The sequence below is a fragment of the Muscardinus avellanarius genome, assembly GCF_963383645.1.
Source record: "Muscardinus avellanarius genome assembly, chromosome: 10".
Classification (NCBI taxonomy): domain Eukaryota; kingdom Metazoa; phylum Chordata; class Mammalia; order Rodentia; family Gliridae; genus Muscardinus; species Muscardinus avellanarius.
Genome location: NC_137796.1, coordinates 61,041,713 through 61,059,873, shown reverse-complemented (window position 1 = coordinate 61,059,873; position 18,161 = coordinate 61,041,713). Strand labels below are relative to the sequence as shown.

The following is an 18,161-nucleotide window of genomic DNA, read 5'->3' as shown; positions in this document are numbered from 1 at the left end:
TGAAGATTTAAAGAAGTTTATTAAAAAGATAGAAATATAGAGATAGTTACAGCCCTGTGCCGGAGCGGGGCACAGGGGGGCAATTCGAATGAAAATGCCAAAGAACTCCAGTTTACTGAGTTTTTATCCTGTCTAAGTCCAGCAGGTCCCTCTGATTTTTGGAGATCATGTTACCCCTTATCTCTAACCCCGGCTCTGCTTCTGTTATCTCTCCATTTATGGCCTAAAGGGGGAGACATCTCTGTCTCCAAACACAGGCCCAGATTTATGGCCTGAGAGGGAGGCATCTCTGTCTCCAGACACAGGCTTTTACCTTCGTCTTCTCCCCCAAAATGTGTTAAATTGTTCTTAGGAATGCAAGGACATGTTAGCTAACCCTGGCTTTCTTAGTAAAGAAGACATATTTCAAGATTGGACATCTTTCCCAGTATCGACACATTAATACATTTTAAACCCTCTTCCCAATACCAGTACAGTACACACTTGTAATCCCAGGATTCAGGAAGCTGAGACAGGAGGATTGCTGTTCATGGACAGCCTCAGCTACTTAGTGAGGCCCTGTGCAACTCAGTGAGACCCTGTTTCAAATAAAGAATAAAAAAATAGGGCTGGAGATTTAGCTTGGAGGTAGAATGCCCCTGGGTTCCATCCCCAGTACTGCTAATAATAATAATAATAATAATAATAATAATAATAATAATAGGGCTAGAGATGTAGCTCAAAGGTAGAATGCCCCTGGGTTCAATCCCTAATATCACAAAAAAACTTTTTAAACAGGGCTAGAGGTAGAATTCTGTGTCCAATCCTTGGTACAAAAGAAGGAAATGAATCATCCATCTACCAAGAAAGAAAAAGTCATCCATCAGTTGAGAGGCTGAGACAGGAAGACGGTGGTTCGCAGCCAGCCTCAGTTACTAAAACCCTTTGCAACTCAGTGAGACCCTATGTCAAAGGGTGGAATGTCCCTGGGTTCCAACTCCAGTACCACAATAAAATAAAATAAAACAAAATAGGGCTGGGGTATAGCTTAGAATGCCCCAGGGTTCAATCCCCAGTAACACAGATAGGAGAGAGAGACAGAGACAGAGACAGAGACAAAGACAGAGAAATGAATGATGGGAAAAGATGCTTGCCCGTAGGAAACTGCCTAGTTTTTGACCAGGCAGGCCACTGGGATTCTGGGCCCTAGTTTGGGGACCACAAGTGCAAAGGCCGCTCACCCCCCACGCCGGTCTTCTGCTGCGCCACGTAGGACTCAAAACGTAGGCGGAAGCGGTCCTCGCCGCCCAGGCGGCCATGCGTGCCATCGTCCACCAGGAAGAAGGCCGAGTAGTTGTAGTCCAGGGGAAACTCGACCCCATCCTCAGGGTCGCCGTGCCAACGATACCTTGCAGGGAAGGAGCCCTGCAGACAAATACACAGACCAGGGGACCTTCCAGGAGGACAGCGCCAGATACTCCTTGTGACTCAGAACTGAGCCCTCCAGGGATCCCGGCCACAGCTGTCCTGTTTACACGGAGGCTGGGCTGTACCTTCGGGTTGGTGAGGGTGTCTCTATTCCGAACCACGCCCCAGGGGGCCACGCCCATGGCCACCACCTTGGTGCTCCCAGTGCTCGCTGTCTGGTGGTCCCGCACGGCCACACCAACATGCCGGCCGATGCCTGTGTGCAGCCCCCCGGTGACGATCCAGGCCCCTGCAGGGAGAAAGGAGACATGTGGAGACAGGGAGAAAAATCAAGAGTAAGACAAAGACACCTAGACATCAGAAGTGGGCAGAATCCAGAGAAGCCGGGAGATTCTGCAGCGGGGACCCAGGCCCAGGAGCACAGCCCCACTGACCCCCAGTCACCTGTGCTCTGGGCGGCCCGCACCAGCCCGCGACGCAGCAGGTCCTGAAGCCAGGTCTGGAGAACAGGGCCACCCGATCCCCCCAGCACTGACACCACCAGGTTCGGGGCACGAAAGCCCCATGTGCGGGTGACCAGGCTATAAATCGTTGCAGGATCGGTGCGGTCAGAGAGCCGGAGGAACTGTGGACACACAAGAGGAGGGGACACGGGGAGGGGGACAGAGACCCAGAGACAGGAGGACAGAGACCCAGAGACAGGAGGACAGAGACCCAGAGAGACAAGGACAGAGACCCAGAGAGAGGGGTAAAGAGACCCAAAGAGAGGGACAGACATCCAGAAAGGGACAGAGATCAAGAGAGAGAAAGCCAGGGATGGGCAGGTGAGGAGACACTGCTTTCAGCTTGGACGCCCCCAGGCCCCACTCTGCGAGCCCCTGAGGCGCCAACGCCCCGGCCCTGCCCAGGCATGCAGGCCTCACGTTGCTGGGCTTGCGGCCGGCGCCCTGGAAGTCCAGGTCCCCGTAGGCATCCGTGGGCTTCTCCGTGGTGTGCACATCACTGTCCCACACGGTCACCACGGCCGCCCCAAACGCATCCTCCACAGCCACTGATGGGTGGGCACTCCGGGGGCGCCCACACTGGCATAAGGTCCCTCTGGGGGTGTGAGGGTGTAGTGTGAACCTAGGGGTGCCCCTGCTGCCCCCCTCCCCGCCATCCCATACAACCGTCCATTTTTCTGTATTGACCCCTGTGTCCCCAGAGGCAGTCCAGTCCACACTGACCCTGGCACTGGCTCTGACTGCCGGAGGGAGGGACCCTTCCGGGAGGGACCCTTCCCCACTGGGAGGCAGCCACACACGTGAGTAAGCTCGGCAGGGAGGTCTACAGGGCCCCCGCTTCTCACTGTGGCCTGCAGACCAGAAAGGGGGAGGCCAAGACAGCCATCAGAGGGGTCCGCACAGCGAGCAGTCCAAAGACATGGTGTCCACCATGAAAAGGAAAATTCAAAAGAAGAAAAGCCCAAGCCGGGCGTGGTGGCGCACGCTTGTAATCCCAGCATTTGGGAGGCTGAGACCGGAGGATTTCGGTTCGAGGACAGCCTTAGCTACTTAGTGAGGCTTTTTGCAACTCAGTGAGACCCTGTTTCAAAATAAAGAATAAAAATATAGGGCTGGGGTTGTAGCTCAAAGGTAGAATGCCCCTGGGCTCTGTCCCCAGTACAGAGGAGGAGGAGGAGGAAGAGGAGGAGGAGGAGGAGGAGGAGGAGGAGGAGGAGGAGGAGGGGGAGGAGGAGGAAAGGAAGAAGAGCTGGGGGGACTCAGAGAGACGAGCGCTCGTGTGCTGAGGCTGAGGGAGGCAGCTGTGTGATTTGGGGCAAGCAGCTTCACTTCTCTGAGCCTAAATTTCCTCCTCAAATGAAAAGACAATAATAGCGCAGCCTACTCCACGGAACTATAAGGAGCCGACGGAATAACGCAATGTTTCCTGAAATGAGGATTGCATGGCGGTCCCAGTTGGAGGCAGGCTGCGTGAACTTCACACAGAGCTTTAAATAACCTTAAATAACACAGTGAGAAAGTCATTCCTTTTTCTGACTACAGTCAAGGAGAAGGGCTTAGCTGGGTTCCTGATATCCTTCATGCCTAACCCTTTGCTACTCTTGCTTTCTTTTTAACAGAAGAAAGCAGGCCTCGGACCCAGAAAATGGGCGTCCAGCAAGAAGGTAAATAAATACCTTTATTTGCTTTTCATTGTATTGGGTTTCTATGGCTTATTCCTTTCTCTTTGTGACAAATGAAAAGGGGTTTCCATTTATGGTCACCATATATAAAATTTTTTTCTCCCTAAATAAACGAACAATCTCCTTTGTGGCTGTGATTGGCACCCGAGTTTCACTGTTTTTTTTTTTTTTTCTCTTGGCACTGGGGATTGAACCCAGATGCATTCTACCTCCGAAATACACCACTAGCCCTTTTTACTTTTTGTCTTGAACAAGGTCTCACTAGGTTGCTAAGAGTCTCTCTACACTGCTTAGGCTGTGATCAAACCTGTGATCCTCCTGTCTCAGCCTCCCAAGTACTGGGATTACAGGCATGTGCCACCATGCCCAGCTGGACTCCTTAGATGCTAATAAATTAAAATTAGAGCAAAGCCAGGCATGGTGGTGCACACTTGTAATCCCAGCACACAGGAGGAGGCGTAGCTCGGAGGTAGAATGCCCCTGGGTTCCATCCCTAGTAACAAATAAATAATAAGTAAATAAATAAAATTAGAGCAGAGCCGGGTATGGTGGCATATGCTTGTAATCCCCGCGTTTGGGAGGCTGAGACAGGAGGATCGCACAGGTTCGAAGCCAGCCTCAGCTACTTAGTGAGGCTCTCAGCAATTTAGCGAGACCCTTTTTCCAAATAAAACATAAAATAGGTCTGGGAGTATAGCCCAGAGGTAGAAAGCTCTTGGGTTCCATCCCCAGTACCACCAAAAAATAAGTAAATAAATAAATAAATAATAAAATTAGAGTAAAGCAAAATTTCAGCTCTGACAGAATCTCAAGTGCTCAGTATCCACATGTGGCCAGTGGCAGCTACACTGGATATGAACAAAGATCTTTTTATAATAGGAAATTAGAGGCTGCTTTTGCTAAAGGCACTGACTTTTCACTTGGACCTGTAAATACCTGATGGGTAAATAAAAGCAGGATAAAGCTTGGCCTCTCTGCCCTCATTCCCCCCCCTCCCCCCCAGAGTACCGTGGCTTGAACCCAGGGACATTCTACCTCCAAGCTATACTCTTTAGCCTTATTTATTTTTTATTTTGAAACAAGGTCTCACTAAATTGCTATGGTCTTGCTAGGTTGTTAAAGGTGGCCTCAATCCTGGAATCCTCTCTCAGATTCCAAGTACTGGGATTCCAGGCAGGCGCCACGGCGCCCGGCTTGTCTCCTTTATAACTGTAAACTGTGGGTCAGATTCCTGTGCAGCTCAGCAGGCAGGCGTGTTTATCAGTTAATGAGTATAATACAACGTTTATTAGCTCTCAACTTACCCAGCCTGTCTCATCCCCTTTCAAGACTGAGGATGCCAAGATAAGAGTGACTAAAGTATTTTCAAGCTGAGCATGGTGGCGCACACTTGTAATCCCAGCATTCAGGAGGCTGAGACCCGGAGGATCGCTGTTCGCGGACAGCCTCAGCTACTTAGTGAGGCCCTCTGCAACTCAGTGAGACCCGGTTTCTTTTTTTTTTTTTTTTTTTTTTTTTTTTGTGGCACTGGGGGTAGAACCCAGAGGCTTTCTACCTCCGGGCTATACTCCCAGACCTATTTTTTATATTTTATTTGGAAACAGGGTCTCACTAATTTGCTGAGAGCCTCACTAAGTAGCTGATGCTGGCTTTGAACCCGTGCGATCCTCCTGTCTCAGCCTCCCAAGCGCGGGGATTACAAGCGTGTGCCACCACGCCCGGCGTGAGACCTGGTTTCAAAATAAAGAATAAAAAATAGGACAGGGGATGTAGCTCGGAGGTTGAATGCCCCTGGGTTCCATCCCCAGACCCGCAAAAAAAAAAAAAAAAAAAAAAAAATAGTAGTTTCAAGATTAGCAAAGTAGCCAGGGTGATGGTGGGGCATGCCTATAATCCCAGCACTTAGGAGGCTGAGACAGGAAGATCACAGGTTCGAGGCCAGCCTAACCAATTTGCTGAGGCCTTCAGCAACTTAGCAAGACCTTGTTTCCAAATAAAAAATAAAAAGGTTGGGGGTGTAGCTTGGAGGTAGAATGCTCCTAGGCACAATTCCCAGCACCAAACACATACACACAAAGATTTGCAGGGAAACCCAGCTGCAGGGTTTTGCAATGTCTTATTCCCTACCTGGAATGATGCCTAGAAGTCTCCAGTTATTGCCCTAAACTTTCAGCCACCTCGGATTCCAGGAACATCTGAGACTCACAGACACATCACTCATGGTGGGATCAGCCCCCTAACTGGAAGCAGTTACCCCACGACAGGAACCGAGGCTCCTCCCCCCAAAAGGAGCAACCACTTCACGGGGAGTGAGTCACACCCCATCCTCAAGTGATGCAGCCTTGGCTGGAGCCACCTCAAGAGCCAGAACCGAGGTAAGGCTCAGCTGGACCACAGTCTGACAAGGCCGCTTGATTATACAGACCCCTTGTCCCTGCCCCAGTTTCTACTCCATATAAACCCAACGTCTCAGCTGGGCGTGGTGAGGCATACCTGCAACACCAGTACACGGGAGGCTGAGACAGGAGGATCGCGGGTTCGCGGCCAGCCTCAACTACGTAGTGAAGCCCTCTGCAACTGAGTGAGACCCTGTCTCCAAATAAGAAATAAAATAAGAGCCAGGCGTGGTGGTGTGAGACAGGAGGATCGTAGGTTCACAGCCAGCCTCAGCTACTCAGTGAGACCCTGTTTCAGAATAAAGAATAAAAAATAGGGCCAGGGATGTAGCTTCAGAGGTCAAATGCCCCTAGGTTCCATCCCCAGACCCACAAACAAATAAATAGATAAATAAATAAATAATAAAATTTAAAAAGTAGGGCTGTGGGTGTAACACAAAGGTAGAACATCCCTGGGTTCAATCTCAGTAACACACACACACACACACACACACACACACACACACACACGGACTGTGAGCCAGACGTGGTGGCATATACCTTTAACTCCAGTACTTGGGAGGCTGAGACAAGAGGATGCAGGTTCACAGTCAGCCTCAGAACCTTATGAGGTCCTCCACAACTTAGTAAGACCCTGTTACTTTTCCTTCCTTCTTTCTTTTCTTTCTTTTTTCTTTTCCTTCTTTCTTTTTTTTTTTTTTTTGTGTGTGTGGTACTGGGGATTAGGAGCATTCTACCTCTAAGCTACACCCTCAGCCCTATTTTATTTTTTTTTTGAAACAGGGTCTCACTAGGTTGATGAGAGTCTCACTACTTGCTGAGGCTGTCCTCAAACCTGTAAGCACACACACACACACACACACACACACACACACACACACACATACACTCTAAAACTGAGCTATAAAGCTGGGTATGGTGGTGCACGCTTGTAATCCCAGCATTTGGGAGGCTGAGACAGGAGGATCATGGTTCGCGGACAGCCTCAGCTATTTAGTGAGGCCCTCTGTAACTTAGTGAGACCCTGTTTCAAAATAAAGAATAAAAAATAGGGCCAGGGATGTAGCTCGGAGGTGAATGCCCCTGGGTTCCACCCCCAGTACCACAAATAATAAATAAATAAAATAAATAAATAAATAAAACTGAGCTATACCCCTAACCCAGAAACAGGTTTTAAAACTCTCTCATGTAAGTTCGGCGTGGTGGCGCACACTTGTAATCCCAGCATTCGGGAGGCTGAGACTGGAGGATCACAGGTCTCTGCCAGCCTCAGCTACTTAGGCCCTTTGCCAACTCAGTGAGACCCTGTTTCAAAATAAAGAATAAAAAATAGGGCAGGGGGTGTAGCTCAGAGGTCAAATGCCCCTGGGTTCCATCCCCAGACCTCAAAACAAAGCAAAACAAAAACCTCTCCCATGTAAAAGAAAATAGAAAAAAAAAAAAGGCCTTATAATCTCCAGTTTGCAACCTGACTTAATCATTAGTTTAACCCCGTGACATCTCACCTACTTAGAAGGTGTCAGTTACCACCCACAGCAGGGACCATGCAGATCCTTCTCCATCCCTCCTGCCACTCCCCAGGTAGAGGGGCCAGATCCTTCATCCCCGCTCCCTGGGCTGCCTAGAAGGTCCTGTGAGGTCAGGCATCACCCTCCTCTGCAGCCTCCTCTCTGTTACAATATCCCTTGTACCCTGAATTATGTTCTATTGTTTTTCTTTTTAAAAGCCAGGGGCATTCTACTGTGTGTGTGTGTGTGTGTGTGTGTGTGTGTGTGTGTGTGTGTGTGTAGTACTGGGATTCCTGGAAACCCTTCTACCTCCGGGCTACACTTCCAGACCTATTTTTTATATTTTTATTTGGAAACAGGGTCTCTTAAACCAGCACGGCTGGCTTCAAACCTGCGTGATCCTCCTGTCTCCGCCTAAGTGTGGGGATTACAAGCGTGAGCCACCACGCCCGGCTTATTCTTTTATTTTAAACAGGTCTCACTAAATTGCAGAGGGCCTCACTAAGTAGCTGGGGCTGGCCAAGAACCTATGATCTGCTGGTTTCAGACCCCCAAGTACTGGAATTACAAGTGTGTGCCATCATGCCCTGTGGCATTCTACTTCTGAGCTACATCCAGCCCTTCTTATTTTATTTGTTTTTGTGGTACTAGGGATTAAACTCAGGGACATTCTACCTCTGAGCTACACCCCCAGCCCTAGTTTATTTTTATTTATTTATTTATTTTATTTTTTATATTTTGGTGGTACTGGGGTTCCTGGAAACCCCTCTACCTTCGGGCTACACTCCCAAACCCATTTTTTTTTATTTTTATTTGGAAACAGGGTCTCTTAAGCCAGCAAGGCTGGCTTCGAACCAGCGCCATCTTCCCGTCTCCGCCTCCCAAGCGCGGGGATTACAAGCGTGCGCCACCACGCCCGGCTCCCAGTTTATTTTTCCTATGATACAGGGTCTCGCTAAGTTGATGAGAGTCTCACTATTTGTGAGACTGTCCTCGAACCTGCAATCCTCCCGTCCCAGCCTCCCAAGTACTGGGAGTACAGGCATGCACCAACACACCCAGCTTCTTTTCTATTTTGAAACGGTCTCACAGAGTTGCTAAAGGTCTCTGAGTGGCTGAGGCTGTCCTTGAACCTGCAATCCTGTCTCAGCCTTCCAAGTACCAGAATCACAGGCATGCGCCACAGCGCCCAGCTGTTCCATTTCAACCTCTCTCCTGCCCAATTCCAACTCATCCTTCAGATGTCACTTCACAGGCCCTCTTCCTCCAGACATGAGTGGCATTCTTTGAACCCTCTTCAGTTTGAGCTAAACCCTGCCCCTGGGCTCCCACCATGGAGCCCTAAGGCAGTAAACTCCTAGCTCCCAGATCCAGAGTTCCGAAACTTTCTCAAGCTTTCCCACTAGTAAAATGTTTTCAAGAGCTCACATCCAATAAACATGTATCCATTTATTTATACCCAACTTCCAAGCCATACTGCACCAAGATAATAGGTTCCATCCCAAATCACACACTAATGTGAGAACTTTCCCATGCCCCCAAACCATCTTGGGAACAACTAGGAAGCCCCCAATGAACCTCAGAGTCCATCGCTAAAGGCTGGGACCTCCTCAAGAATGGCAAACACCCCGTCAAGCTCGGGCAGCGACCCCGCCACCCAGCACAGCGCCCACACGCTGAATTAACTGCTACCCTCAAGTGGGAATTGCAGATATTACCCAATGCTTATTAAGTGCTGGGCACTGTTCCAGAAATATCACAGCATTAACTTGTTTAATTCTCCCAGTTATCCCAGGAGAGAGGGTCTGTTTTTATGCCCAGATGGTAAACGGGGCTCAGCGAGGTGAAATACCTCGCCTCCAAACCCACAGAGCACGAGTCTCAAGTGAAATTTAAACACTAACAGAGCTGTTGATTTTTGTTCTGTTTGGGTACTGGGGATTGAACTCAGGGGCATTCTACCTCCCAGCCCTTCTTATTGTTCACTTTTGAAACAGGATCTGGCCAAGTTGCTGAGGCTGGCCTCGAACCTGCAGTCCTCCTGTGTCCGCCTCCCAAGTACTGGGATTACAGGCTTGCGCCAGCGCGCACCGCTAGGATCTCTGAATTTAACTGAACGAACCAGCTTCCTCTGGAGCGCTGAGTGAGGGTGTTTCTTGTGTGGATGGATGAGTGAATAAACGAACGAATGAAAGGGAGATGGCCAAGAGAAAGACACAGAAATGACACACAGACAGGGACACAAGAAACATGGGGAAGGACAGAAACACGACCGAGTCTTGGAGGGTTTCCACGGACCCTGAACTGGAGAACGGAAAGTTAAGGTGTCTGCAAGGACCCCAAGCACACCCCCCACCCCCCGGGTGAGCGGCAGCAGGGAACACCCTTGGAAGGCTAGTGAGGCCGAGGGGCGGGGCCTGTCTGCGGTGGGCGGGGCCTGTCTGCGGTGGGCGGGTCCGAGGGCCCAGCCGCTCCCTGTCTGTGCCCCAGAGCTCCTCACCCGGGATCTGAGAGGTCAACTATGAACGTCGTGCAGATCTTCTTCCTGAAGATCTTGGGTATCCAGCTCTGGGGACCGGAGCAAGGAGGGAGTGGGGTGAGGGGCCCAGTTTAGCCCTATGGGTCACGGAGACACCCACCCCGTGCCAGCCCCCCAGCCCCATACCCGAGTCCAGCCCCCAGCGCCCTCCTTCCCCAGACAGACCCAGGGGTCTCGACCCCCAGCCCCCTGGGTTCCAGTCCCGGGGAACCCGGTGCCACCACCACCCCTCTCCTCCGTCGGACCCAGGGGCCTGGGTCGCCGGCGCCTCCTCTCTGGGCAGGACCCCAGCTTGCAGCTCCCCGCCCCCACGGACGCGGCCCGCCGTACCTGCTCTTTCTCCGCACCCACCATGCCGCCGCGGTCTCGTAACTTCACAACCCTTCGGGCTCCCTACATTTCCTCCGCCACCTTCTTCCAGACCCGCCCTGTACCAACCGGATCCGCCACTTCCCAGCCCGGCCCGGGGCGGGAGTCCAGGCACACGTCAGCGGGAGGCGGGGAGAGGGAGGCCCGGAGACTGCGATAAAGGGAGGGGCACCGCGGCCCAGGGGTGCAGAAGTGGGGTGACCCAGGTAGACTCGGAGGGTCAAGATGAGAGGGGGACTGGAACGGGAAGGGGCCCACAAAGCAGGATGCCTGAGAGGAGGAAGGAGACCCTTGGACCCAAGAGAGAGAAAAAAGATACTTGGCTGGGATGCAGGGAGTTCACAGGGAGGGGAGAGACCAGGAGAGAGGTGCACAGACATACTCAGCAGGCGACCCAGAGAGACAGAGGGAGAGAAAGAGGAGAGAAGAGAGAAGAGAGAAGAGAGAGAGAGAGAGAGAGAGAGAGAGAAAGAAGAAGAAGAAGGAGGAGGAGGAGGAGGAGGAGGAGGAGGAGGAGGAGGAGGAGGAGGAGGAGAAAAGGGACAGATTCAGAAAGAATCTGGACAGAGATTCAGAATCTGGACAGAGCTGGACATAGTGGCGCATTCCTGTGATTCCAGTACTTGGGAGGCTGAAACAGGAGGATCACAAGCTAAAGGACAGTTTCAGCCACTTAGTAAGGCCCTCTGCAACTTAGTGAGACTTTGTTTCAAAATAATTAGCCAGAGCCGGGCGTGGTGGGCACACTTGTAATCCCTGCCCTTGGGAGGCAGAGACAGGAGGATGGCGCAGGTTCGAAGCCAGCCACGCGCGCTGGCTTAGGAGACCCTGTTTCCAAATAAAAAATGTAAAAATAGGTCTGGGAGTGTAGCCCGGAGGTAGACGGGCTTCCAGGAACCCCAGTACCACCAAAAAAAAAAAAAAAAAAAAAAAAAATTAGCCAGGCGTGGTGGCGCACGCTTGTAATCCTAGCATTTGGGAGGCTGAGACAGGAGGATCGCCTTTCACAGACAGCCTCAGCTACTTAGTGAGGTCCTTTGCAGTAAGACCCTGTTTCAAAATAAAGAATAAAAAATAGGGCTGGGGGTGTCACTCGAGGTAGAATTCCCCTGGATTCCCAGTACTGCAAAAAATATCCCCAGTACTGCAAAAAATAATAAGAAAGAAAGAAAGAAAGAATTAAAAATAGGGCTAAGAAGCCAGGCAAAGTGGCACACGCTTGTAATCCCAGTATTTGGGAGGCTGAGACAGGAGGATCGCTGTCCGCAGACAGCCTCAGCTACTTAGTGAGTCCCTTTGCAATTCAGTGAGACCCTGTTTCAAAATAAAGAATAAGCCTGCCGGACGTGGTGGCGCATGCTTGTAATCCCTGTGCTTGGGAGGCGGAGACAGGATCGGGCAGGTTCCAAGCTAGCCGCGCTGGCTTAAGAGACCCTGTTTCCAAATAAAAAGTATAAAATAGGTCTGGGAGTGCAGCCCGGGGGTAGAAGGGCTTCCAGGAACCCCGTACCACCAAAATAATACATACATACATACATACATACATACATACATACATACATACTAAGCTGGGTGTGGTGGCGCACACATGTAATCCCAGCATTTTGGGAGGCTGAGACAGGAGAATCCATGGTCACGGCCAGCCTCAGTTACTTAGTAAGGCCCTTTGCAACTTGGTGAGACCGTTTCCAAATACAGACTAAAAAATAGGGCTGGGGGTGTAGCTCAGAGGTAGAACACCCCTGGGTTCAATCCCCAGTACTGGGGGGAAAAATAGAGCTAGGTATGTAGCTTAGAGGTAGAATGCCCCTGGGTTCAATTCCTAATACCTCAAGATAAACAAACAAACAAATAAATGTAAAATAAAAAATCGAGCTGGGAAGCCAGGCATGGTGGTGCATGCTGGGTAATCCCAGCATTTGGGAGGCTGAGACCAGAAGATTACAGTTCACAGACAGCTTCAGATACTTGGCGAGGCTCTTCGTAACTCAGTGAGACCATGTTTTAAAAAAACAGGGCTGGGGGTGTAGTTAGAGGTAGAATTCCCCTGGCTTCTATCCCAGGTACCACACACACACACACACACACACACACACACACACACACACACACACACAAGAGCCAAGTGTCTTATAATCCCAGCATTTGGGAGGCTGAGACAGGAGGATCACGGTTCGAAGCCTGCCCTTTGCAACTCAGTGAGACCCTGTTTCAAAATAAAGAATAAAAAATAGGCCTGGGGTGTTGCTCAGAGGTAGAATGCCCCTGGGTTTCATCCCTAGTACCACAAAAATAAAAAAAAGAAAGAGGTGGACAGAGACCCAGAGGGAAGGGGACACAGACAGAGGGGGGAAGAGATAAGGACAGGGAACTCATTGAGGGTAGAATAAGACATAAAAACTTGGGTAGGGGGCAGACTCAGAAAGAGGGGGATGCTAGGTGAAGGAATACATGTAATCCCAGTAAGTGGGAGTCTGAGACAGGAAGATTGAAGGTTTTAGGCCAGCCTCAGCCATTTAGCAAGACTCTGCTAAATTTTTTTCAAAAAAATTTTTAAAAAAGGGCTGGAGGTATAGCTTGGAGGTAGAATGCCTTTGGGTTAAATCCCCACCAAAAAATGTAGGGACAGAGACCCAAACAACGAGGCAATCATGACAGTGAGGAGTGGGAGATACTGACCACAGACAGGGCCACTAGCTCCTGCCAGCTCTCTCAGATGAGGACAGCTGGGGCCTTTGTAACCTGAGCCCCCAGCACCCTCCTCCCAGCTGTATTTATAGCCCAGGCCTGGCCAGGTCCCTAGCCCCAGATCTGAGTTCCAGGGACGGGAGGTCATGGGTGTGTGTGGGAGGCAGGGCTCCTTCACCTCCTTCCAGAGCCTCCATATTGGCATCAACTCTCAATCAAAGTTTCCCATTCTGGCTGGAAAGCCTTTCCACTGAGGGGTCTCTCCCCTCCAAGATGCCCCTCTTCTCTCTCCCCAAGGGTCCCAGGCTTCCCCAACTCGGTGCACAAATGTCTATATTTTGTCATTGCAGCTGTCTCCAATGAGCTTGTTAGTAATTCAAAGTCAAGTCCCTTGGTCCCCTCTCCTGGCCAGATAGAGACCCTTCCACCCACCCTCTTCCCCGAGAAGAGGAAGAGCAGGAGAGGGGGGGCAGGTGGGGCAGGCTGGGAGTGACCCAGAATAACTCAAGGCTGAGAGTAAATTTAGCTACAAAGAGGGGAGGGGAGAGACCCTATTGGTCGGGCAGTGGGGAGGCAGGGCCTGAGAGGGGGGTCTAGGACTCCAGAGACAGTCGCAGAGGGGTGTTCAGGGCCAGAGGAAGGCGGACAGGCAGAGACCCAGGGAGACAAAGTGAAGGAGAGATCCAGAGAGACGCAACGAGTGAGTCTCAAAGGCGACACGGACTCTGATGCTCATCACGCCGCTTCAGAGGCAGCCCTGGGAGAAGCTCCGCTGCCTGACCGTCCCCATGGGCCGCCGTGGGCCATGGCTGCACACATCTCTCCTCTGGGCCGCCGCGGCCAGCCTGCTCCTCCCCCCTGCCATGACCCAGCAGCTGAGAGGGGCTGGGCTGGGCCCCAGCAACTGGAATAACAATGCGGGTGGCGGTGCAGGACCCTCCGAGGATGTGTCCACCGAGCTCAGCCACCAAATCTACAGCCATGGCGGCGGTCGAGATGAGAATGAGGATGTTTCCACAGAAGATGGGCATCGTTTCCAGAGCCACCGAGGCCATGGAGAGGAGGACGATGATATTTCCAGGGAACGTGACCACCAACGCCAAGGCCATGAGGACGGAGATGAGGATGTCTCCGATGTCTCCGAGGAGGTGATCACAGAGCATGCCGGGCAGGCTGGGAAGCTCAGTGGCCGTGGCAATAAAGACACAAGGGACTCGACAGAGTATGACAACCACTCCCCCAGCCACAGCGGTGAAAATGAGGATGAGGATGACATTATCTCCAGCGAGCACCACCATCGCATCCCCAGGCATGTACACCGAGGCCTTGGAGGGGAAGATGATGATGGAGAGGAAGAGGAAGGGGAAGACGGGGAGGAAGACATCTCTTCTGAGTCCAGGCACCAGGCCCACGGGCACCAAGACTACGGGAAGGAAGAAGACGAAGATGGCTCAGATGAATACCACCACCATGTCCCTGGTCATGGGAACCGAGGTCATGAAGAGGAGGAGGAGGAGGAGGAGGAGGGAGTCATCTCCACTGAGACTGAACATCAGACCCACAGACACCGAGGCCATGGGGAGGAAGAAGATGAGGACCTCTCAGACGAGCACCACCATCATGTCCCCAGCCATGGACATCGAGGTCATGAAGAAGACGATGACGATGATGATGATGATGTCTCCACTGAGAGGGGTCACCAGGCCCATGGGTACCGAGGCCAAAGGAAGGAAGAGGACGAGGACATCTCAGTTGAACACCACCACCACGTCACTGACCAGGGGCACCAAGGCCATAGAGACAAGGAAGATGAAGATGAGGATATGTCCACTGAACATTGGCACCAGGTCCCCAGACATACCCATCATGGCCTTGGAGATGAGAAGGAGGAGGAAGAGGAGGAGGTCACAATCGAGTTCAGCCAACACACTACAAGACACCAACCCCAAGGCCGTAAGAGCGAGGAGGAGAAAGAAGAGGAGGAGGAGGAGGAGGAGGAGGAGGAGGAGGAGGACGACTTCACAGAAGAATATAAAACAGAAGCCCCCCGCCATGGCCACCACAGAATCCCCAGGGAGGAAGATGAGGATATCTCTGCTGAGACTGGCCACCAGGCACCCAGCCACAGGGTGCAAGACCACCAAGATGAAGGGAGTGGCCATGGTCACAGAGGGTCCATCCAAGAAGAGATTAGCCATCAGTCCCCAGGGCACACAGAGGCTGGGGATAGGAGACAGCTGAGGGAGGGCGATCCTGGAGAGGATGAGAAGGAAGAGGACCACAGCTCCCAGGAGGAAGATGACGAAGGCTCAGATCGGGGAGAGGAAGGAGCTCGCCATGGCAGCCTGGACCAGGAAGACAAGAAGGATGAGGAGGAAGGTCATGGCCTCAGCCTGAGCCAGGAGGAAGAGGAAGAGGAGGGAGAGGAGGATCAGAGGGAAGAGAGGCCTGAGGTTTGGGCCCCACTGAGCCAAGATCACAAGAACGAGGAAGAGGAGGAGGGCTTAGAGGAAGATGAGCTCCCCTTCACCATCATCCCTAACCCCCTGGCTGGGAGGGAGGTGGCTAGAGACGGCTCCAGTGAGGAGGACAGCGGCGAGGATGCAGGTAGGTGGGCTGGCTGGCGGGGTGTGGGGAGCAGCACCGGCGTGAGCTGAGTCACCGCTGCCCTCCTGTCCCCACAGGTCTGCAGGATGCCCAGGAGTACGGGAACTACCAGCCAGGGTCCTTGTGTGGCTACTGCTCCTTCTGCAATGTATGTCCCCAGCCTAGATCTACCCACCAAGCTGTCCTCTGGGAATTTGTCCCAAGGACCCTGGGGTGTCTTAAGGGGGCTCTGAGCAAGGAAGTGACAGGGACAGGTCTAGGTGAAAAAAAGATACTTCTGGAACAGACTGGAGGCCAGGAGGCTGGGGAGGAGGCTGGGGCAATGGTCCAGGAAGGAGAGGAGTCTGGAGCCGTACCTGTGGATGGCCAGAGTCCTTGGAAAAGTGTCAGGATGGGTCAGGAGGGACATGACAGAGGACTGACAGCCAGCCTGTGGGGAGGACAAAGGGACAGGAGTGAAGGAAGCAGTCATAGCTCCAGCCCACAGCGACCACGCCATGTGGGGTCTCCCTGAAGAGAGACCCGGGAGCAGGGGAGGGAACGAGCTGGGGGAAGCACTGAGCTCCGAGCTCAAGGTTAATGAGGGCGAGGAGTCTGGGGAACGTCCAGGGCAGAGGTGGATGACCGTCCCTAGTGGGTCAGAGTCTGTCTAACCAGGCTCCTCGGGTCCCCAGCGGTGCACTGAATGTGAGAGCTGTCACTGTGACGAGGAGAACATGGGCGAACACTGTGACCAGTGCCAGGTGAGCCCTGTCCCGGGGACTCTCAGGACGACCTGGTACCGTCTGAGCACCCCGTCCCCTAAACCCTGGCCTCTGACCCCAAACTAGCCTTACCCCTAAACCTTGCATTCCTAGTCCCACGCCCCATTATTGATTCTGACCTCCACCTGGCCTCAGCGCCCCCCTTCGGTCTGCACCCCAGTCCTGACTCTGCCCCTGACCGTGTCCTCTCCCCGCCCCACCCCCAGCACTGCCAGTTTTGCTATCTCTGCCCGCTGGTCTGCGAAACGGTTTGCACGCCAGGTGAGCGTGGGCGTGGCCCAGGAAAGCTCATGGGAATGTGTGAGGGCCCTGCAAGGTGAACCTCGGTGGGGTGGGGGCGGAGCCAAGCCCGAGGGAGGGACCGGGAAGGGGCTTGGCCAGGATGGAGGCGGGGCCAAGGCTCTGAGCCTGTGGGTGGAGCAGGGCCCCGGGTCGAGGTTGAGTGAAGGTTGAGGGTCTAGCCCAGGAGCGAGCCGGCGGGGCCAAAGCTAGTAGAAATCGAAGGGTGGGGCTATGGGAGAATTGGTCCCTTCAGAGGAAGAAAGGAGAACAGCCTTCAAAGCAATCTCACTAGATCGGTTTAAGGAAAAAATTAGGAAAAAGGGGGCGGAACTAGTCCAAACCCACACTTTGACTGAGTGGCCCTCTACTGTCCTACGCGAAGTGCCCTTTAAGCCTCATCTCTCTGCTTTCCCACAGGCAGCTACGTGGACTATTTCTCCTCCTCCCTGTATCAGTAAGTGTGTGTATGGGGGAGTTAAGGGCCCTAAAAAGGAGCCTTGTCCAGCTGTGAGTTACTGGACGACCCTGGGACGGTTTCTTCGGCAGGGAAAGGGCAGGGTAATCAATTCTTAAGTGTCCTGGCGTGCGCTTTGCACGTTTTGGATATCTACTCTGTGTCCTCCCCAGAGCCCTGGCAGACATGCTGGAAACGCCGGAACGCTGACGCTGTGCGGCTTCGGAGAAGTACCTCCCCCTGCCCGCGACCCCTGGCCATCAGCCATATTTATTTCTCTGAATAAACGTGCTCCCCAAAACATCTTCAAGAGTGGGATCGATTCTCAGGGCACCAGGAAATGTGGGTGGGGGCTTCGGACCCAACCAGTGGGTCCAAAGGAAGAATGGGTTAGGGTCCTCAGCAGTGGTTGGTATCCTTTCTTGACGTCTTCTCTTTCACACACACACACACACACACACACACACACACACACACACACACGCCCCAAAGAAAATCAGTCAACACGGGAGCTTTTTGAAACAGTTCTCTTTACCCGTGATCACTGAGTGACGCCTGGGGCCGGAAGGCCGACCGAGAGTCGGGGGCGAGGGCTCCCCCACCGTCCGCCCTGCCCCCATGCCACATCGCCCAGTGGCACCCTGGAAAGAGGATTCTCCCATGCAAACCCCGGAGCCGGCGGGGACCCGGGAGCGCATCTCTGCGCCCCTGCCCCTGGGGCACGGACACGGCCACAGCACGGGGGGCGGGGAGGCCCCGGGGACACGAGACACGGGGGAGGGAGAGGGGGCGCCGCCCACGAGGACCCCGGGGGCCGGCGACGGGCGGGCCGAGTGGCACAGGGGGCGAGGCTTGTAGCAGCGAGTCCCCCCTCCCCTCCTTTCGGACGAAGAAGGAAGACTTGGGCCCCGCGCCTGGGCAGGGACATGGGGAGGGGGCAGCCTCTCCCCGCATGCGGCCCG

General features: G+C 53.0%; 2 protein-coding genes across 2 annotated transcripts in view; one reads left to right on the top strand and one right to left on the bottom strand.

The window, feature by feature from the left end:
• The window catches only part of TRPM4 (transient receptor potential cation channel subfamily M member 4), a gene marked incomplete at both ends in the record, with an annotated part of 48,168 nt that extends 37,779 nt beyond the window's left edge, over positions 1-10,389 (bottom strand). Inside the window, 6 exons of the mRNA XM_080703672.1 lie at positions 1,221-1,404; positions 1,533-1,696; positions 1,852-2,032; positions 2,331-2,505; positions 9,997-10,064; positions 10,366-10,389. Of these exons, the coding sequence (XP_080559798.1) occupies positions 1,221-1,404; positions 1,533-1,696; positions 1,852-2,032; positions 2,331-2,505; positions 9,997-10,064; positions 10,366-10,389 (796 nt within the window). The remainder of the gene's footprint in view (positions 1-1,220; positions 1,405-1,532; positions 1,697-1,851; positions 2,033-2,330; positions 2,506-9,996; positions 10,065-10,365) is intronic.
• A 3,491-nt stretch (positions 10,390-13,880) lies between these two features.
• On the top strand, positions 13,881-17,409 carry HRC (histidine rich calcium binding protein; the record flags this gene model as incomplete). Its single annotated transcript, XM_080702880.1, has 6 exons — positions 13,881-15,699; positions 15,777-15,847; positions 16,374-16,442; positions 16,670-16,724; positions 17,163-17,199; positions 17,373-17,409. 6 exons carry the CDS (start codon positions 13,881-13,883, stop codon positions 17,407-17,409), a joined length of 2,088 nt encoding a protein of 695 aa, XP_080559006.1.
• Between the last annotated feature and the right edge of the window lie 752 nt (positions 17,410-18,161).